The sequence below is a fragment of the Camelus dromedarius genome, chromosome 18 (genome assembly GCF_036321535.1).
Source record: "Camelus dromedarius isolate mCamDro1 chromosome 18, mCamDro1.pat, whole genome shotgun sequence".
Taxonomy (NCBI): Eukaryota; Metazoa; Chordata; class Mammalia; order Artiodactyla; family Camelidae; genus Camelus; species Camelus dromedarius.
Window position 1 is genome coordinate 22136334 of NC_087453.1, and position 18170 is coordinate 22154503.

At 49.3% G+C, this 18170-nt stretch overlaps 1 protein-coding gene across 3 annotated transcripts in view; it reads right to left on the reverse strand.

The window, feature by feature from the left end:
* HM13 (histocompatibility minor 13) overlaps positions 1 to 13953 on the reverse strand; it is a 36327-nt gene extending 22374 nt beyond the window's left edge. For 2 of the 3 annotated variants that reach the window (XR_004130949.2, XM_031434021.2), the window contains exons 1-3: positions 13655 to 13951; positions 6452 to 6550; positions 1367 to 1449 (exon numbers count right to left, since the gene is read on the reverse strand). Coding sequence is in view for 2 of the 3 variants with exons in the window: in XM_031434021.2 (XP_031289881.1) it covers positions 1367 to 1449; positions 6452 to 6550; positions 13655 to 13837 (365 nt within the window). In the remaining variant the exon portion in view is untranslated. Of the gene's footprint in view, positions 1 to 1366; positions 1450 to 6451; positions 6551 to 13654 lie in introns of all 3 variants that reach the window. The other variant, XM_031434023.2, reaches the window with a different exon arrangement.
* Between the last annotated feature and the right edge of the window lie 4217 nt (positions 13954 to 18170).

An 18170-nucleotide genomic window follows, 5' to 3' on the forward strand; every position in this document is an offset into this window, starting at 1 on the left:
CAGGGTCTCCATTTTACAGGAAAAGAAATTGATGCTCAGAGAGCCCGAGTAACTTACACAAGTTACTGAGCTGGCAGAGCCAGGCCTAGTGTTCCAGGGCCGACGGCCTCTCAGCCCACGCTCTTGACTCCCCAGCTCCTGCCTAGAGGAACGAGGCCAAACTCACCCTGACACCCGACGCCTTCCACGAGCAGATCCTGCTCTTTCTCCCTGACTGCTCTGGAAGGATCCTGACTGTGCCTTCCATGCGCACAGACCTCCCAGCTCCCTCCTTTGCCCTCTTCCAGGTTTCCCACCTTTCAAAGCTGAGTTCAAGCTGCATGCCTGCCTTCTGGGAACCTTTCCAGGTCAGCTGGCCACCTCACGGTCTATCCCTGGTTCTCAGCCTGAGGCTGTACCTCCTCAAAGTGCCAGATGGAAACAGGTTGGGACACTTCTGCTGTCACAGCTAGGGAATGGGCTGGGGGCACAACTCCCATTTGGTAAGCAGCCCCCCCGAGGATGACTGGCCTAGCCCTTTTGTCCCCTCTGAACTGCCACAAACTGGTGGCAATCTGAGCAGGGTGGCAGTGGACAGAGGATGGGCTCTGGGGCCACACAGACCAAGTTTGAATCGTGGCTCTGCTGCTTGTCAGCTGTGTGATCCTAGCAAATTTCTTAACCTCTCTGAGCTTCAGTTTCTGAACATAACACAGATTAAAAGCAAAAGCTAACTGTATAAGGTGATCACAGACGATAATAATAACCACAGCTAACAGTTACTGAACATACTGAGTGCCAGATACTGCCCTGAAAGCTTTCCACAAGACCCATAAGGAAGGTATGATCATTTTCCTCCACATTCAGGTGAGGAAATTGAGGCCAGAGAGATTAAGTAACTTGCCCAAAGTCACAGGGCTATTAAGTGGCAGAGTCTGGATTCCAAGTCAGATCGTCAAATTCTAGAGCCTGCACTCCTCACTTCTCACTGCCCTGCCTCCCTCTTATGAAATAAGATCGCATCTGAGAAGCCCAGCTCAGCGCCCAGTGCGGCAGCCACAACACCTGGCAGGTGGCACTGGCATTACTCACCTGAGTACTGTGACAACTGCCATGACACTACTGTTCACAAGTAACTTTCCCCACAACGCTGGTGGGAAACACCCACCGGACAGTCTCGTCATTCCTTGTAAAGAAACTGCGGCCCAGAGAGGTTAGGTTCTCATTCTAGGTCACCCATGGTCTGACACACGGGAAAGATGCCCTCGGGTTTTACAGCCAGGATTCAAACCTGGCTCTGAATGACGCCAAAGGTCATGTTCTCATCCGAGACCCTGCACTGGCTCCTGAGAAAGCTGCTTCAAATGTCGCGGAGATGCCTTCTGACCTGATGGTGTGGGACAGGGCCAGGATTCCCAGCACGAAGAAATACATGGACAGCAAGAGGTTGATGTACTCCTGGGAGAATATCTGAGGCAGAGATACAAAGAGAAACAGGATGTCAGGGTTGCCAGTGGCTACAAGGAAACCAGAATCCCCGCTTCCCTTCTGGAGACTGGTCTCACCCTTCTGGAGATGGGGAATGGTGTCAGGAGTCCCAGACACTATGGACTTCTAGTTTCTGTGGCAACAGGAAAAAGGGACAGAACCTCAAGCCCTCAGAGGCACCTCCCAAAGGAGTCTGCAGTTTTGCGCTCGGTGCTCGACTATTTGGAGACTCAGGCGACATTGTGTGTGTATCCAGGGTCCTGAGTGAATCATGGGGGAGGGGAGTCTGAACCTCAGAATGCTCTCTTCCAAGCTTCCTTCTCTCTGCTCAAAACTCTAGGGAGCCCCTACAGTGGCCACCACGGCCCTGAGCATGCCAGTCACAAGTCATCTGCGCCCTGCTCCATTCTCCGTGCTCTTTCGACGACCCCTCCCACAGGGACACTGGAAGTTCTGACAGCAAGGCCCAACAGCTACTCCTCTGTCCTGCTATTGTTAGGTGAACCTGAGAAATGCATGTTCTCTGTCACGGCACCCCCAAAGCCAGTGGTCACGTTAACTATGGACTTTGTGAAGGTGGCAGTGCTACATCGCTCCATGGTTGCCGCATAGTCTTCTAGTTTTTTACTGGGAGGGAACACATGTTGTGTGGGGCACAAGGACACTGGCCACTCTCAAGCAGGGCTGTTTCCGAATCTGCTCAAACGCTTGTCTGCCCACCTCCTCCCCCAGCCTCTCACAGACTGTGACCACCACAGACTCCTCAGCCCATGCCAAGCCCCTCTTTGTCCTATGAGCTGCAGGCACACTGGCCTTTTCCCAGGGCCTCGTGGTGCCGCATTCCCACTGTGGGTGGCCCATGCACATGCCCTCTGCTGCCGGGGACCCTCTCCTCTCCTCCCCCAGGCTTCCCAGCAGCTTTTCTCGATATGGCCTCCAGCCACCTCACCCCGTTAGTTCAGCTCACGTTCACTGACAGTCTACTACGAGACCGTCATGCTCAGCCCTGGAACTGAGGGAAAGGCAGAAAAATCCCTGCTCTCATGGAGATCATGTGCCAGTGAGGGACAATCTCAAAAGAGACGACTGTGCAACACGTTGTCAGGTGGAGATGGGCGCTGAGAAGAAACGCAAAGGCAGGGAGCAGGGAGGGATTCTGTGTCAGACAGGTGGCCTGGAAGAGCCTCCTGATTTGGGGACACTCACTTTGTTTAGGAAAAGAGCCTTTAACGAAGTAAAAGAGCTGCTGTGAGGACATATAGGGGAAGAGCCTGTGAGGAAGAGGGAAGGGTGAGTGCAAAGGCCCTGAGGTGGGTATGTGCTTCTATGTGTGGGGAATAGTGAGGGCCAGTGGGACTGGAGCTGAGGGAGGAAGGAGTGTTAGGAGATGAGGCTGAGAAGGTAGGAGGGAGATGGACCTACAGTGCTGTGAAAAAGGCTTTAGATTTGTCTGGGAAAGAAAGGCCAGGATTTCAGGGCTGAGGGCAAGGCTGGGAACTAATCCAATGACCTGAGAGGACCCCTTTGCTGCTGTGTGGAAGGCAGACCCCACAGGCCAAAGTCAAAGCAGACAGCCCAGTGTGGAGGGCGCTGCAGCCAGGAGGCTGGTGCTTTGGGCTGGGGGTAGAGGGAAGTGATGAGAGGGGATCATGGTCCAGATCTGCCCTGGGACCAGAGGTGCAGGATGTGCCCAGGGCTGCTGGCCATGAGTGCTGAGGAGGGAAGACGGCCCCGGGTTTCTGGCTGAGCAGTGTGGACGAGGTGCTGCTGTCTGAGACGGGGGCTTGGGCAGAGCAGATTCCTCTGCACTCTCCTGGCGCTATGGGCCCCGCTTTCACAGCACTTCCTAGGACTGTAACTGCATCCTTGTATATGCGATCGCTTGATCGGGGGTCTGTCTCCACCACTTATGAAGCTCCGCGAGGGCCAGGGTGGGCCAGCTGTCTTTCTCACTGCGGTGTCCCCAGCACCCAGCACAGGACCTGGTGCACAACAGGCACTCAGGACACGTTTGTAGATTGACTGCGTGGATGAGCCAATCAGTGGCTCCAATGGGAATGCTCCCATCGACACAGGCGCGTGGACTCCGTTCTACTGTGAAAATGTGGTGTTCTCTCAGCGTTCTGTAAATGTGGGCCCCGGTGAACACTTTCTCTCTGCCCACGCCTTTGAGTGTCTGGTCAGCTTGACTGTGTGGACTACGACTTGTGCACCGAGTCTCATCTTCTTTGTGCTTTGGCTGCTGGAAAGTCAGAGCCACACCTGTGTCCAAGGCACTTCCGCCAAGAGTATGTCTTTAGAGCTGAGGGTATGGGGTCTGGGGATGGTCTTCACCCAAAGCGTCATTGTTTTTTCCTATTTTATTTTTTTCTTCTTGACCCCAGTTTCTTCCTTTATTTTTCTTATGCTGTTGGATTTCATTTTCATAAGCTGACTCAAAGAAACCAGGTTTAAATGAGGTGGGAAAAGGTAAATTTTATGGTTTTGAGCAATGTTACAAACTCTGGTGCCCCCACCAGCAGTGGAGGAAAGGGGCTGAGGGAGAGCCACTATTAGGCACACTGCCCCACCGGCCATCAGTTGGAAGGAATCTGCTGGCTGTGTTATCCAGGCAGCTGCCTTCCAGAAATCTCAACATGGGACACTCTAGTGACATGGGGCAGAGGTGTGCCATGTCCTCTGACACACAGTGGCCGGCTGGGGCTTACCTGCCTGGATAGGAGGACAGGCTGAGATCTGGGGCCTTAAATAAAAATGTTCACACCCCTCTGCTGCCAGAAATTCTTTTCTGGGGAATCTAGCCTAAGGAAAGAATCCTAAATACTAAAAATGTCAGAAGGGCCTGGGTGTGTATTCCGCACACTTAGCACAGCAGAGACTTCAGAAATAGTTGCATAAACCAAGTCGGAGGCAGTGGGCTAGATGTACACAGAGCCACAGAGAGATCGCAAAAGTACAGGGCAAGGAAAAGGAACACAGCTCCATTGATGGGAACTAGTCTTCCACTAAATACACACAGATACACTAACACCATGTATTTTATGAGGAGACACAAACATCCAAGGACACAAATCAAACGCATCAGGGTGGGTGCCTCTGGCAGAGAGAGAAATGAAGGTGGGAAATGGAGGCTGGCATCAAGGGTGAAGAAGGTGAAAAAAACAAGGTGGCGTGCTATGAACCAAAGCCTCTAATAAATTTAACTCTTCATCCGAGGTCCAGGAAAAAGAGAAAAAAAAAATCCAGTGAATACCAGACGCTATTTGATGCACTCTTACTTATTAGAGTAAAAATTAGGATGACGTTTCTGTTTACAGTGAGAGGGATGCTGTCAGCCAACTGTGGTCTATCTACTTGTGGGGACATTCTGAAAACATTAAGAACAGTTCTGATCCAATAATGAGGGAGTGATGCAACAGGAAAGAGGCGTTAAAATTATGTGTTTGACTCACTCACAGACTGGTAAATATAAAGAATTCTGATGTTACTCAGTGTGGGTGGGAGTAGAGGGGAGTCAGCCCACTGGTAACTGTCAGAGGGAGTGTAAACTGGCATAGTCTCTCTGGAGGAATTTGGCACTATTTGTTCTGATTACAAATGGAGATGCTATTTGATCTGGCAATCCTACTGCAGATATACTTGAAGAGACGTGATTATGCAAAGATAAGTACATGAAGATGTTCATGGCAGCAGTGCTGTGATATCCCAGCACTGAATGCCCCTCAGGGGCACATCCGTGAAACAGAACAAGCAGCTATGAAAATAAATGAAATGGGGGTGGGGGGTCTAGCTCAGTGGTAGAGCGTGTGCTTGGCGTGCACAGGGTCCTGGGTTCAATCTCCAGTGCCTCCATTAAGGGGGGAAGAAAAAAGAATGAGACAGATTTGAATGTGCTGATACAAAAATATCTCCCTGCTAAAAACCATATGTTTGAGATATACATATACATATATATACTGTTTTAAAATTTTTACATAAATGTAGATCTATGCATAGTGGAAAGACTCCAAGAAACTACACTGAGGAGAGGATTATGGCTCATTTGCACTTTCCCCTAGAGTGAAAAAAAAATTTTTTTTTTTTTACCATGTATGTTGTACTTTTAAAATATAAATGAAAAGTTATCCTTGAGGAATTTTCAATGACCAGGAAAAAAGTGCTTGTGATGTGATGTACTATTAAAAAAAATTAGTTAAAAAATGATTATAATTAGGTACAAAATCCACTTATGAAAAGTCTGAAAGGAGACAGGCCAAAATGTGAATGGTGATTACCTTGGTGAAGTCTTCTCTCTCAATATTTCTCCCTCCAAGTTTTCTGCATATAGTACGTTTATAATCAGAAAACAGTATGTGTTACATTAAAAAAAAAAGTCCGAGAGTCTGCAGTCACATGAGACGATGTTCATGATGTTATTAATGTGAAGTGGAAAAAGCAGCTACAGGACTTAAAGCAGCACGTGGTCACAGCTACGGAGGAACCATGCACGGGGGACGCAAGGGAAGGACACACCTCAAAAGGGACTCTGTGATTGTCTCTGGTAGTGGGGTTTTGGATGGCTGCTGTTTTTCCCTTTTTACTTTTCTGTGTTTTCCAGGTTTTCAACACTGAGCCTGTGTAACTTTTATTGGGAAAATAAACCTCGATAAATTAAAAAAAAAAAAAAAAAGCAATTAGTATGGTAGAAGTACGTCCAAGACACAAGCTATACCCCATCCCGACATGAAGAGTACAAATCAAACCAAACTAGAATCACGAAAACAAAACAAAAAGCTCCATGGAGAAAAGAAATAAAGATGGGTGAGGAGAGTCCCCAACACCATGGCGGGGGGCTCCGGGCAGTGGGTCTAGGGGAGAATTAATGTCTTTTTCCTGCTCTTTATTTTCTATAAATGAGCATGCATGTCTCCTGCAATGGGAAAAATAAAACAAAATAAAATAAAGTTATTTAAACCAAACGACACCACAGTGACAAAGGACTTACTTTGAAAAAGAGGTAGAGCCCCAAGAGTGTGCAGCTGGCGATGATGGGAAAGCGGGCGGCGTCCCGGCTGGTGATGGTCTCAGGCATGTCCGAGGCATTCTAGGCGAGAGAAAACAGGTGCCTGCTAAGTGGCGGGGGGTGGTTCTGGCCTTTGAGGGGTGGATGCTGGTGGGAACTTCGTGCCCCAGCAGCTGGTTCATCTCCTTCCCTGTCTGCCAGGTTCATGGAGGTGCCTCAGGGGTTCCCATGGTTTCCTGACTCAAGGCTTTGTTAGTGCTGTTCCTTCTGCCAGGGCTGCTGCCCACCTGGCCTGGCACTGTTTTGCTGTTGAGATCTGGACAGGGACAGCCCAGGGGGGACCCAGTGTACGTGCAGCACATGCAGGGAGAAGGGCTATGGCAGAGGCAGTGGGTACGTAATAACTGAAAAAAAAAAAAAAAAACAAAAAACCCTGGAAACCAGTGACGGTACAGTAGTCCTAGGTCTAATGAGGACTATTTCCAGTTTTCTTATGGATTACTAAGAGGTAAGCATGGTCAATTTTTTATCCAGTGGATAGTGAATATCATGAGTAAAAATAAACCAGTGACAACAAAAAACTAACAACGGCTGAAACTGCACAGAGGACGACAGCGTTGCCAGAAGCAAAACTTGATAAAACTCAAAACTCAAGAAACCTGACTGGGAAAACTGTATGTGGTCAGAGTAAAAGCCACAATTACATTTACAATGGCAGATGCTATAGCTGGCAAGAATGTGGTCTGGGTAAAGAGCTGACAGAGGATAAATATTTCTATGAAAAAAAATTGAATGCAATCAAAATCATTTCAGTGTTATCAAAATGGAAAAAAATTGGAAATGGAGTAACAGTGCAGCACAGGAAATTAAATCAGCTCCACGGAATTCATGCCAAATGACTTTCAAATGAAAATCCATCAACAGTAGTATAATTTTGGTTTAAATTTTATTAAAAAACACCAAGTCAAAAGCTTTCGGGACCAGGATGCTCTCCACAACCTCTCTGCACTAGGCAAACTCCTCACAGTATGCCAGGACCCGGCAAGTCTCACTGCGTAAAGATGCCTCTAAAGCACATCCCTGGGACTCCCTGCTCTGTTAATGGCTATCACGTTGACTGAGGCAAATCATTTGCTCTCTGAGCCTCAGTTTACTCATCTGTCAATCAGGATGACAATCTCTAGCTTTATCTATCTCTCAAAGGTCCAAGAGGCTTAAACCAAATGAGGTATGGGATGTCAAAGAGCCTGGCAAACTGTAAAGTACTGTGGACAGCTGAGAAGTGGTGATTATCAGGGGGAGGTGACTGGGGAGGCTCTTAACTGAACCCAATCATGTGTGGCTGAGTGGCCTGGGCCCAGGGCGGGAAGGTAGACCCTGCCCTCTGGAGGGACCAGGCAGCTGTGAGTCACTCTCTGGCAGCTTTGCAGGCAGCGGGGTGGGGTTGGGGGTGGAGGGGGTGAGCAATACTGACACGGAGAGGCAGGGTCATCCTCCTCCCCGCTTCTCTCCCCAGTCTTTGGTTTCTGCTTTTGGCAGCATTGTGCTGTTCGGCCTTGGCAAACTCCTTGCCCCCGCTGTGCACCTCCACAAACTCAACCTATTTCCTGTGTAGCAGCAGGGTGGGCACAAAAATAAATTAGCTCTCGACTTTGAGGAGTTCACAGGCAGGTACGCCAAGAGCTTGATATGTAAACAGACTATCACAACAGTGCGACACATGACAGATCAAGGACGCGCAGATCTCCGTGATACATGGCACGAGTGCCCAGTGGTAGGCGGCAGGTTCTGAGGTCAGCAGGCCCAGATGCCCTCCCCATCCTGTCTGGGATCTTGGGGAAGTTATTTTCTCTCCCAAGCCTCAATTTCCTCAACTGTAAAATGGGTTGTCAGGATTCGAAGATTTTGGCATTGGAAATGCTTACTGCTGTGCCTTGAGCTTCACTCAAGCGGTACAAACTAACTGTATTATCATTAAGTACAAGGGAACTGTGAGAGAGCAGACAGGAAGTGTCCTTCTGTAGGGAAGTTGGGGAGTTATCAGGGGTGGTTAGAGCAGAGGCCGCTTACTGAAGGCCCTGAAGGCCAAGCACAGGGTCTGGTACATAGGAGGAGCCATATGGATGCTGACTGAGCCAAGGAGTTCGCTTTGTGAATGAGGAAGGGAAGAGCTTACCAGGCAGAGGGGCCTACAGATGCAGAGCACACAGTGTGAAGGCATTCAAGGACTCTGGCTTCACCTCTAAACCAGTGTTACAGCTCGTTTCCACACATTCCCTTCAATTCAACCCAGGATCCTGGGCGGGAAGAGGCCTGGATGGCAAACCAAGGCTGGACAGATGCTCCATCAGGCAGAGGAATCTGGTCTCCTCTGTGGTGACTGTTATAAGTATCCCATTGTGCCATGCTCAGTCAGAACGGGGGACTTGAAATCTGACCGACAGTGACAGTAACAAGGATAACGTTCACTGACAGCTTTCTGGGTGCCAAGCACTGTTCCAGACAGTTTACATGAGTTCATCCTCACACAAGCCCAGGAAGCAGGTACTTTTAATAACTCCATTTTATAGATGAGGAAACTGAGGCTCAGAGAGGTGATATAACTTGCTTTAAGGTCATACAGCTTGCGAGTGGCAGAGCCAGGATTCACACTGGTTCCAAGCCCAAACTCTTGGTTATTACCCCTAGATGTTCTCTACCTTTCCTATCTGGAAATTTCTGCTGGAAAGTTGTGACAAGATGCTCAGGGGGCCTGTGACCTCTCTGAGGAATGGAAACCTGAAGGCAACAGAATCTTTGTATTTACAAAAATACTAAACGTTGTCAGGATTCTCCAGTGATTCAGTTTGGATTTTTAAACTAGATGCTCTGATGCAAATACAATGGCTCCTGAAACACAAAACGTAATGGGGTGAGGGCAGCGGGGAGGGAGGGGGAGGGTGGGAGCTGACACAAAGAGCAGCAGTAAATTTAGCTTCCAGTGACATTCTGATGCTGTTATCAGGGCGGAAGCGAACGCAGCAAGGGAAGACGGATGCTGGCTTCAAGTCATTGGCTCAGTTGGCACTCTGGGAGTTCTGCTTCCAGGCCATGTCCTAGAAAGGATGTGGAATTCGTGGGCCATTCCATCACAGTTGCTCCAGTGGAGACCCCAGCGTCTTCTCTCACCACCACGTGCACTCACTCACCTATGCATTTCCTGAACAAGGTCCCCACACCAGTCCTCCGCCTCCATTGCAGTCTTCACTGCTACCACCTTACTGGCTTCCTTCCTGCCTGCCACCTCCTCTGCCAGGAGCTCCTTCTGAAGCCCAGACCTGATCGTATCACACACCAGCTCAGAAGCCTCTGGAGGATGGACTACCAGGCAGTCATTAAACAAGAATTGAGGTCACTGCTGCTGGGAATAGAAACTGGTACAACGTCTATGGTGGATAATTTGGTAAAACCCATGTAAATCAAACATGCACGGAGCCTTTGACCCAGCAAATCGATTTCAAGGAATTAATCCTACATATACAGAAAAGCGTTTAGTAACAAGTTTATAAGGAGATTAACTTCAGCATGGTTTGTGACAACAGAAGACTGACACAACCTGACTGACCAGCGGAGGACTCTAAATCAGGGGCCTCTGCACGTGAGCGCAAGTCAGCATCGCCAGAAGGGCTTGTGAACAGACTGCTCAGCCCACCTTGAACTTCAGATTCAGACTTTGCCTTTCCAACAAGTCCCCCGGTGCTGCGGGTGCTGCCGGTCCAGGGATTACATTCTGAGCATCAGGGCTGTGGGGCCCAGGTGGCCACCACACAGCTGTGAAAGCAGAGCACGACCGCTCTCCAGGCACTGAGACGTTACATCTCCGACATACACGTGGGGAAAAAAACTAGGTGCAGAAAAGAGTGTATATATAACAAAAGAGCTGTACAGCAAAAATGAGGGGAAAGCATATGCTTATTTCTTTGAAAGGTCTGGAAGGTTACACACCAATCAGCTAACTGGGTTACTTCCAAGGAAGTGGCACTGGGGCGCTTTTCCTTTACACTTCTGCTTTGCTTGAATTTTCACCAGTGCAAATGGGTTGTAACTATGAAAATTAACTGCTGTGTTGCCTTCAGGATTCTGTCTGTACCTCAGAAGGGCTGCAGTCTCCCAGAACATCTTTGTGTTACCGCACCTGAGCCCCTGTCATGGGGACCCTCCTGAGGTCCCACTCCTCCCTCTCTCCGTGTTCTGCCTGCTGACCTCTCACCCACCCCGGCAAAGGTCACTGCAGCCTCCTCTAGCAGGTACATCAGAATGTGGTTCAGTCAGCTGGTTGCACAGCTGTTTCTCCCTGGTGACTGAGCTCTGTGAGGGGAGAGCTTGGCCTTCTTTGTCCCAGCAGCCCTGTTGCCCAGCCCAGGGGCCGGCACAGAGCAGGAGCCCAGTCCAGCTGGCTGGGGGGCTCCTCTGAGTTACAGGCCAAGGGCCTGTGAAGCAATCTAATGTAGCTGTTGCTGGGATTTGCTCCCTTATGGGACCACAGATCTCTGACAGGGATGGGCCCGGCTCTCAGATGGCTCCTCCCACGGCTACTTCTTCCCAACACACTCCTGGATGCCCCACCTTCTCCTCCCACGATTTCACAACTCGCCCTGCCTGTCATGGACAGCTGGGCCCCAGGGAGAACTGTGTCTTTCTGTGCCCCCTCTCAGCTAGCTGTGGGGTCGAACACTAGGGAGAATTCAAAACTCCTGGGTCCCCAAGCTAACTTTTCTCTCTCCTTGCCAAATGATCAGGGAAACATGACTCAGGGTAGAAAAAGGGAGTCATCTAGCTGTCCTCTCCCTAGGTCAAAATGCTACTTGTATGGGTCTTCAGAGGCACCTGCATCAAGGAGAGAGCCGGACCAGGACTAGGGACCCCTGGTTCTGACCCTAATTGGCAGAGAAGTCATTTCTTTGACTCATTTTCTTTCTCTGTGCAGTGGGGATAATAAAACTGGCTGTCTGCCTCACTCAGTTGCTGGGAGAATCAGAGGGTGAAGGCTTTGTAAACTTTAGAGTACCTTGGTTACTGGTGGTGGGAGGCTACCAGGGGTCAGGCTGTCTGCAATTCCATGCACAGTCTTCCAACCCTCCTGTCCTGCAGGAGGTGCTGGGGAGAGGTATTCAGATGCTACAGTGGATCTAAAGCGCTCTTCATCCTTGCCCTCTGCCCCAGCCACTCCAGACCTTCCACTCTCTCCTGAATCGCCTCATACTGCTGCTTCCCTGGTTTACTCTGCCTGAAACGTCTTCTGGCTGAAATCCCACCTCTGTCTTAGGGCTCAAGCCCCCTCCAGCACAAAGTCACCCTCCCCTGCCCCAAGTGTGCTCAGTCTTTCTCCCTAACCCCTGCAGCACTGCTTGTACTACAAGCACAGCTCCAATGATTCCTCTCTCATCCAGACACCTAAATTCCTTGGTGACAGGGCTCTGACACACTCATCTTTGCAGCACCCCTCCACTCTGGACAACAGTGGGGGTTCAGGAAATTCTGTTGTCTAGAGATGTTTTCTGAAGAGATTAGTGATCCACACACAGGTGGTGCCAAGGAGAATTACTCACAGCCTGGGGAGGCACTCACAACAAGCACCCAGCTCACGCCATGCTGCCCTTCACAACCTCTGTCCTGGTCTGTTTCAGAATCTACCCCTGCACCGAGCATCTCCCTGAGAGGCATGGCAGGGAGGCTGAAAGCCACCTGAACTCTGCTTAGAAGAGGCAGAACAGTTAGGCAAGCGGGGCCACCTAAGTCCTGCCTGACCACTCCCCTCTGCATCTGACCATAGAAGGAACCAGCAGCAAGTTCTCTGATCCTGGGAAAAGAAGGTGGCTGGCCTCCGCCACTGCTCAAGTTGGGTAATGTTTCGAGAACGTGGGCTTGAGCAGTTTCAAAAGCAGCAGATGCTTTGTGGGTACTCTTTGGGGAAGACAGCTTCCGCTAAGGTTCAACTTCAGGTTTGGGTGGGGGAAGAGCAGCAGGGAACTGCAGATAGGGAGGTGGTGGAGGACGATGGGAGAGGCTGTCAGGAAGTGAGAAGCCACTGGTGCAATGGGCTAGAGAGGGCTTAATATATGGAAGAAGGGTGGGAGAGAGGAAGTCAGGAAGTGGAAGGCCTGGGGTTCTCTTAGGTATTCAGTGGGACAGATGTTGGAGGCCAGGGATGGGGTCTCACCCAGTCTCACAAGAGAGGCCAACAGCAGCTTAGCTACTCAGCAGGTAAGCTTCATTTGGTGGAGAGACTGTGTGAAGGGGCACAGGGAGAAGAGATACTTTGGGAAAGACTCAGGGTCTGGGGTGGGGACAGGGATAGGGATTCAGAATTAAGATCTGGGCTCAGGTTAGGACAGGTCTGAGGCTGGGTGGTGGTCAGAGAGAGGAAACCAGCAAACTAAGAGGTCTATGCCTGGGTAAAAAGAAAGGAACCAAGGTGCCAGGTTCTGAGGGGCTGGCTGACTAGAAATTATCCCAGAAAGTGATGCAAAAAACTGGGGCCTGAGCTGGGGGCTATATTCTTGTATTAGTTTTTTTGAGGTGGGGCAAGGGGCTGATCTGGGGGTTCAAGGACAGCACACTATGGGTCACAGATTCCAGCTGGACTGGTGTCAGAATCTAGGGATGCGCCTGGATGTGAGAATTTGCCCTGGGATAGGGTGAGGAATGACAGGAGACTGTACCATCTGTACCATTCAGGAGGTGTCAGGCCCAGTGCCCCATCAGGTACAGATGGGGGCTGACCCAAAGCCAGATGGAGTGACTGTTTCAGATGGGATGAGCAGCCAGGGCAGAGGATGCGGCTGGTCTGGCTGGGTCCAGCGGGCTCAGAACAGTGTCAGAATCACAGTGTGAGGGTCGGCCGACAGTGCTTCCAGTGCGGTGCACAAAGGGAAGGATGTGTCAAGGTCCCAATGCAGGGTATAAACCACTGTTTGAGGAAGGTGTCAGTACTTGGTTCGCGAATCGCTGCCCAGACCCTGAGCACCTAAGGCCAGCTCCGGGATGGGGGCCCGGGGTGGGGAAGCGGTGATAAGCAATACTGGGAAAGGGCAGTATCCGGGGAGAGGAGGTGTCTGTCCTGTCTAGGGCGGGTGGGGGGAGGGTCCGTGTCAGCCATGTCCCGGGTGGGAGGTGGACAGCGCCGGGTTTTGCCGCTGACCCTACCTTGCCGCGGGCGCAGCGCACCGAGCGCAGGGCGCCAAAGAAGATGGGCAGCAGCGCCATGAGCAGGAGGCTGCCGTAGGCCAGCGCAATGCCCTCGGGCGTGGAAGGCGGCCGCGTCGTGCCGTTGGTTGGGCCGGCTCCCTCGGCGCTGCCATTATGCGGGTCAGTGAGGGCCGAGTCCATGGCGAGGCCGCGCTCGGGGTCCGACTCCTGTTCCGGCCGCTGCAGCAGAGACGCAGAAGAGAAGACAGGCGCTGTGGGGAAAGCCACGTTCCCCTAAAGAAACAGGAAGTGACGTGCTTTCCTCGCCGGCCCGCCGCGCACGCGTGCGCGTTCACGTCTCCCCGCCCGCGCGCCCTCTAGTGATGGCAGAGGACAGGACGGCCGGTTGCTAAGCAACTTGTTAGAGAAAGAAACGCTGGACCACGGCAGTGGACATCCATCCTGAGGATCCCATTCCCCAGTCTCAGTCAACCCCCTTAATCCCAGGCTCCCTCACCCCCACAGATCCTAAGAATTTGTTTACTCATGCATACATTCACCAAATATTTAACCGTTCCCGTACTCCTTAAATATTTGAGTAGCCCATTATATGCCAGGCACTGTCCTAGGCTCTAGGAACGCAGAAGGGAACAATATAGTTAAAAGTTCATCCCTATCCTCATTAAATTTGCGTTTTTTAGTGTGATTGGGGAGGTGTTAAGAGGGCAATAAATAAAATGAATAAAATAAATAAGAGTTTATAGGATGTTAATGTGTGGTTATATATGCATAGCATGTTAATAGAGATAAAAAACTTAGAGAGACCTCCCTCTCTAGGAACCCAGTGCACTTCTGTATATGGCTCAGTCCAGGGTGGTTGCAGCCAGTTCCAGAGGACAAAGATTAGGTGGCTGGCTCTGTAGATGGCCAGCTCTGTGGTGCTCCATGTGTAAGTGTGTCCAGGAGTGAGGTGAGGGTGTGGGTAGGAGTGATTTGGACTTGGGTGCAGGCCTGAGTTGTCTGGGGCTCCTGGCTATGCTACTAATGCCCTAGATAAGAGCTGGAGAAAGTATGTGACAGACAAACTGGAGAAAGCTGCACTCTGCCGGCACCTAGCACTGGAGAAACTTGGGGCCAAGCAGTGGGAAAAAAACATGCTCTCCAGGAACCCAGGAAGTGAGCCAACCTGGAACCAAGAAGGGAAGATCCATTCTCCTCCAGTGTCCCTCCAGTGCTCTCTACTGAAAAGGCTTAACATATACCAGCTGTCAAAGGAGAAATATTTACAAAGTCCAGCTCCATTATCACAGAGCTGGCAAAAATGATGGATTTAGAACAGAGAGGCAATAAGTTGATAAGTGACACAAATAATATAAAACCACATAGCCTGGTCCAAGCTGGACAGGTGGTGAGGTGGGGTTGGAGTATAAAATTCACTGTGAGAAAAGACAAAGGTGAGGAGTCAGACTATAAAAGCTTGGTTAGTAAACTTGTTTGCCTAGTTCATGCCGGGCACTGCTAATAACTTTATGGGTGTTTTCTTTGATCTCAATAACTCTGGTAAGATTAGTCCCATTTTGCAGATGAGGAAACTGAGCCTCACAGTGGTAAACTACCCAGCTAGGTCACACAGTCAGCAGAGGAAGAGGAGAGACTTGAATTCAGGGCTGTAGGACTCCAAAGTCTCTGCCCTTTCTAATATTCCAGCTATACAGAAGGCTAAGGAGTTTGGACCAGAGTAATGTAGTTCTGGGCAGATGGTGTACAGTTTAAGGCTCTGTTTTTCAGCAAGCTGGACATGACCTGAGTGGATGGGTGAAGGCAGTGTGCCTGATGAATTCATCCATCAATAATTCAGGCTACAGGATTTGCCCAGCAGCTGGGCCTCATGGCTCTGAGCCTCCTCATCTGAGAGCATACAATTGGAAATCAGAGACACTTCTGCTTCGTGCTAGGCTGAGCACTTGATTTAGTTTGGCCCTGGGGCAGATCTGGCTATCTCCCTTTACACTCATGGGAGACTGAATATGACCCAGGGAACTGAGGGGTCGACTCAAGTTCAGAAAGCTCCTGTCAAGGCTTCTGGAGGATTGGATTTCTGGCTTGGAGCCAACCTGTCTTGATATTCTCCGGAGACAGGGATAAGATAGTCTGGGGGGGGGGGTGCCCCAAGGCTTTATCTGCTGAATCCTCCTGTATGGTGTTACTTTCTCATAGGAGATCTGAGCTGAGGTCAAGAATGGAGCCTGTTTAGACCCTGGGGTAGTTGAATTACCAAATACTTGTTCTAAAGAAAAATGCAGCCCTACCCCCCATTCCTTTTCATCTATTCAGTCACTGTGAATGAATTTCAGATTTTCCATTTTTTTCTCATATATTTGCATACATTTACACACACTTGCATACACTATTACATGCTTAAATAATTCCAAAAATAATAAAGCGAGGCTCATCAGTGGATGCTAAAACTACGTATGGGGAAAAAGGATTTTGAGGAACAGGATATTCACACAATTTGCCCCACAGATTACTTGTTAATTGTAAAAGGAAAAACTTCCCTTTATAATGGAGTGATCTGGTGGACACTCCCTGAACCAAGCCACCAAACTTAGCATCACCAAATGGGATGGGACAAAATGACTAGATGTGATGTAAGAAGAGGGGCACATTATCCGTGTAGCTTTCTTGCCAAACATGTTTAACTTGCATCTACTCATGAGGAAACATCAGCAGAATTCAGACTGTGGCGTATTCTACAGGACAACTAGCCTGAACTCTTCAAAAGTGTCGATGCCATGAAAGAGAAAAGAAAAATCTATGCTGTAGATGAAAGGAGAATGAAGAGAAAAGCAATGTAATGTATCATCCTTGATTGGTTCCTGAATCACACCATTTGACAAAAGGCTACAAAGAAAATTTTCAGACGAGCAGAGGAAATGTAAATATGGATCGTTGGGGTGTGATAATGGAATTGTGGTTCTGCAGGACCTTGCTGACCAACGTGTGATTCCCCAGACTAGCAGGATCAGCTGGGAGCCTGTAAGAAATGCAAAATCTCAGGCTCCACCCAGACCCAGTGGATCGCCAGGTGATCCACATGCACCTTTAGCCTGAGAAATGCTGGTGTAGGAGACCCTCCTTCTTTGCAGGAGGTATAGTCCCCCCATCAGAAGCCCAGGAGACCTGGTGTTCTTGATCGTTGTGAGAGATGCACAGGAAAGCAGGAAAACTCTGGGTAAATATTCACTGTTTGTACTAGCTGCTGAGACTGTTGGGCCTTTAAGTACTCACACGCAATAAATATTTGTATAGGAATGAATGAATATATTGTTCCTTCCATCTAACCTTCTTTATCTTACTCCACAACCTTGGTTAACCCCTACTCGTCCCTCAAAGCTCAAGTCAAGTGTTATGTCCTCTGGGAACCTCAGGGCACTCCTAGTGTTTCTAGTAGCCAGCAGTCAATGCCACAAGGTTTCACTAAGATAAAAGAAACAAGGAGGAACATTCTCTGCTTCTATCCCTCCTTACATTCAGGCCAGAATCCTCACTCAGGAAGATCTTCTTGGAGGCCACAACGGCTCACGTGGCTTGTGTTTTCAGTTCTACAGTCAGAGAGGAATGCCCACATAAGCCTACTGGGGAATATGTCCAAAGATTTTCCTCAATACCTTTTTTTTTTCCCTGGCCATAGCAGGAAGTGTGTGTCCCTGGGGAACAAATGGACAAAACGTGCTGGGTGTGTACCAGAGGATAGCAGGCAGCTACAAGAAGCAGCGAGCCGAGTGCCTCCTTCGCTAGTGCACATCCTGGTTTGGGCAGGACAGTCATGGTTTCTGCCCTTTGCCCCAGCCTGATTATTAATAGAACCCCGTACTGTCTCAAGACTGTACCAGTTTGCGATAAATGCTGGAGAGGATGTGGAGAAAAGGGAACCCTCCTACACTGTTGGTGTGGTTGTAGTTTGGTGCAGCTGTTATGGAAAACAGTCTGGAGATACCTTAAAAAACTAAAAATAGACTTACCTTATGATCCAGCAATCCTACGTGTAGGCATAGATCCGGAGGAAGCTCTAATTCAAAAAGATACATGCACCCCAATGTTCATACCAGCGCTATTTACCAGCCAACATATGGGGGCAATCTAAATGTACGTCAACAGATGACTGGATAAAGAAGTTATACAGTGGAATACTACTCAGCCATAAGAAAGAATGAAATAATGCCATTTGCAGCAACATGGATGGACCTAGAGATGATCATATTAGGTGAAGTAAGCCAGAAAGAGAAAGAAAAATACCACATAATATTGCTCATGTGTGGAATCTAAAAAAAAACTGACACAAATAAACTTACTTACAAATCAGAAACAGACACATAGACATAGAAAACAAACTTACGGTTACCAGGCAGGGAAGGTGGGGTGGAGGGAAAAATTGGGAGATCGTGATTTGCAGATACTCTAACTAGGATATATAAAATAGATAAACAGCAGGGTCCTACTGGATAGCACAGGGAACTATATTCAATACCTT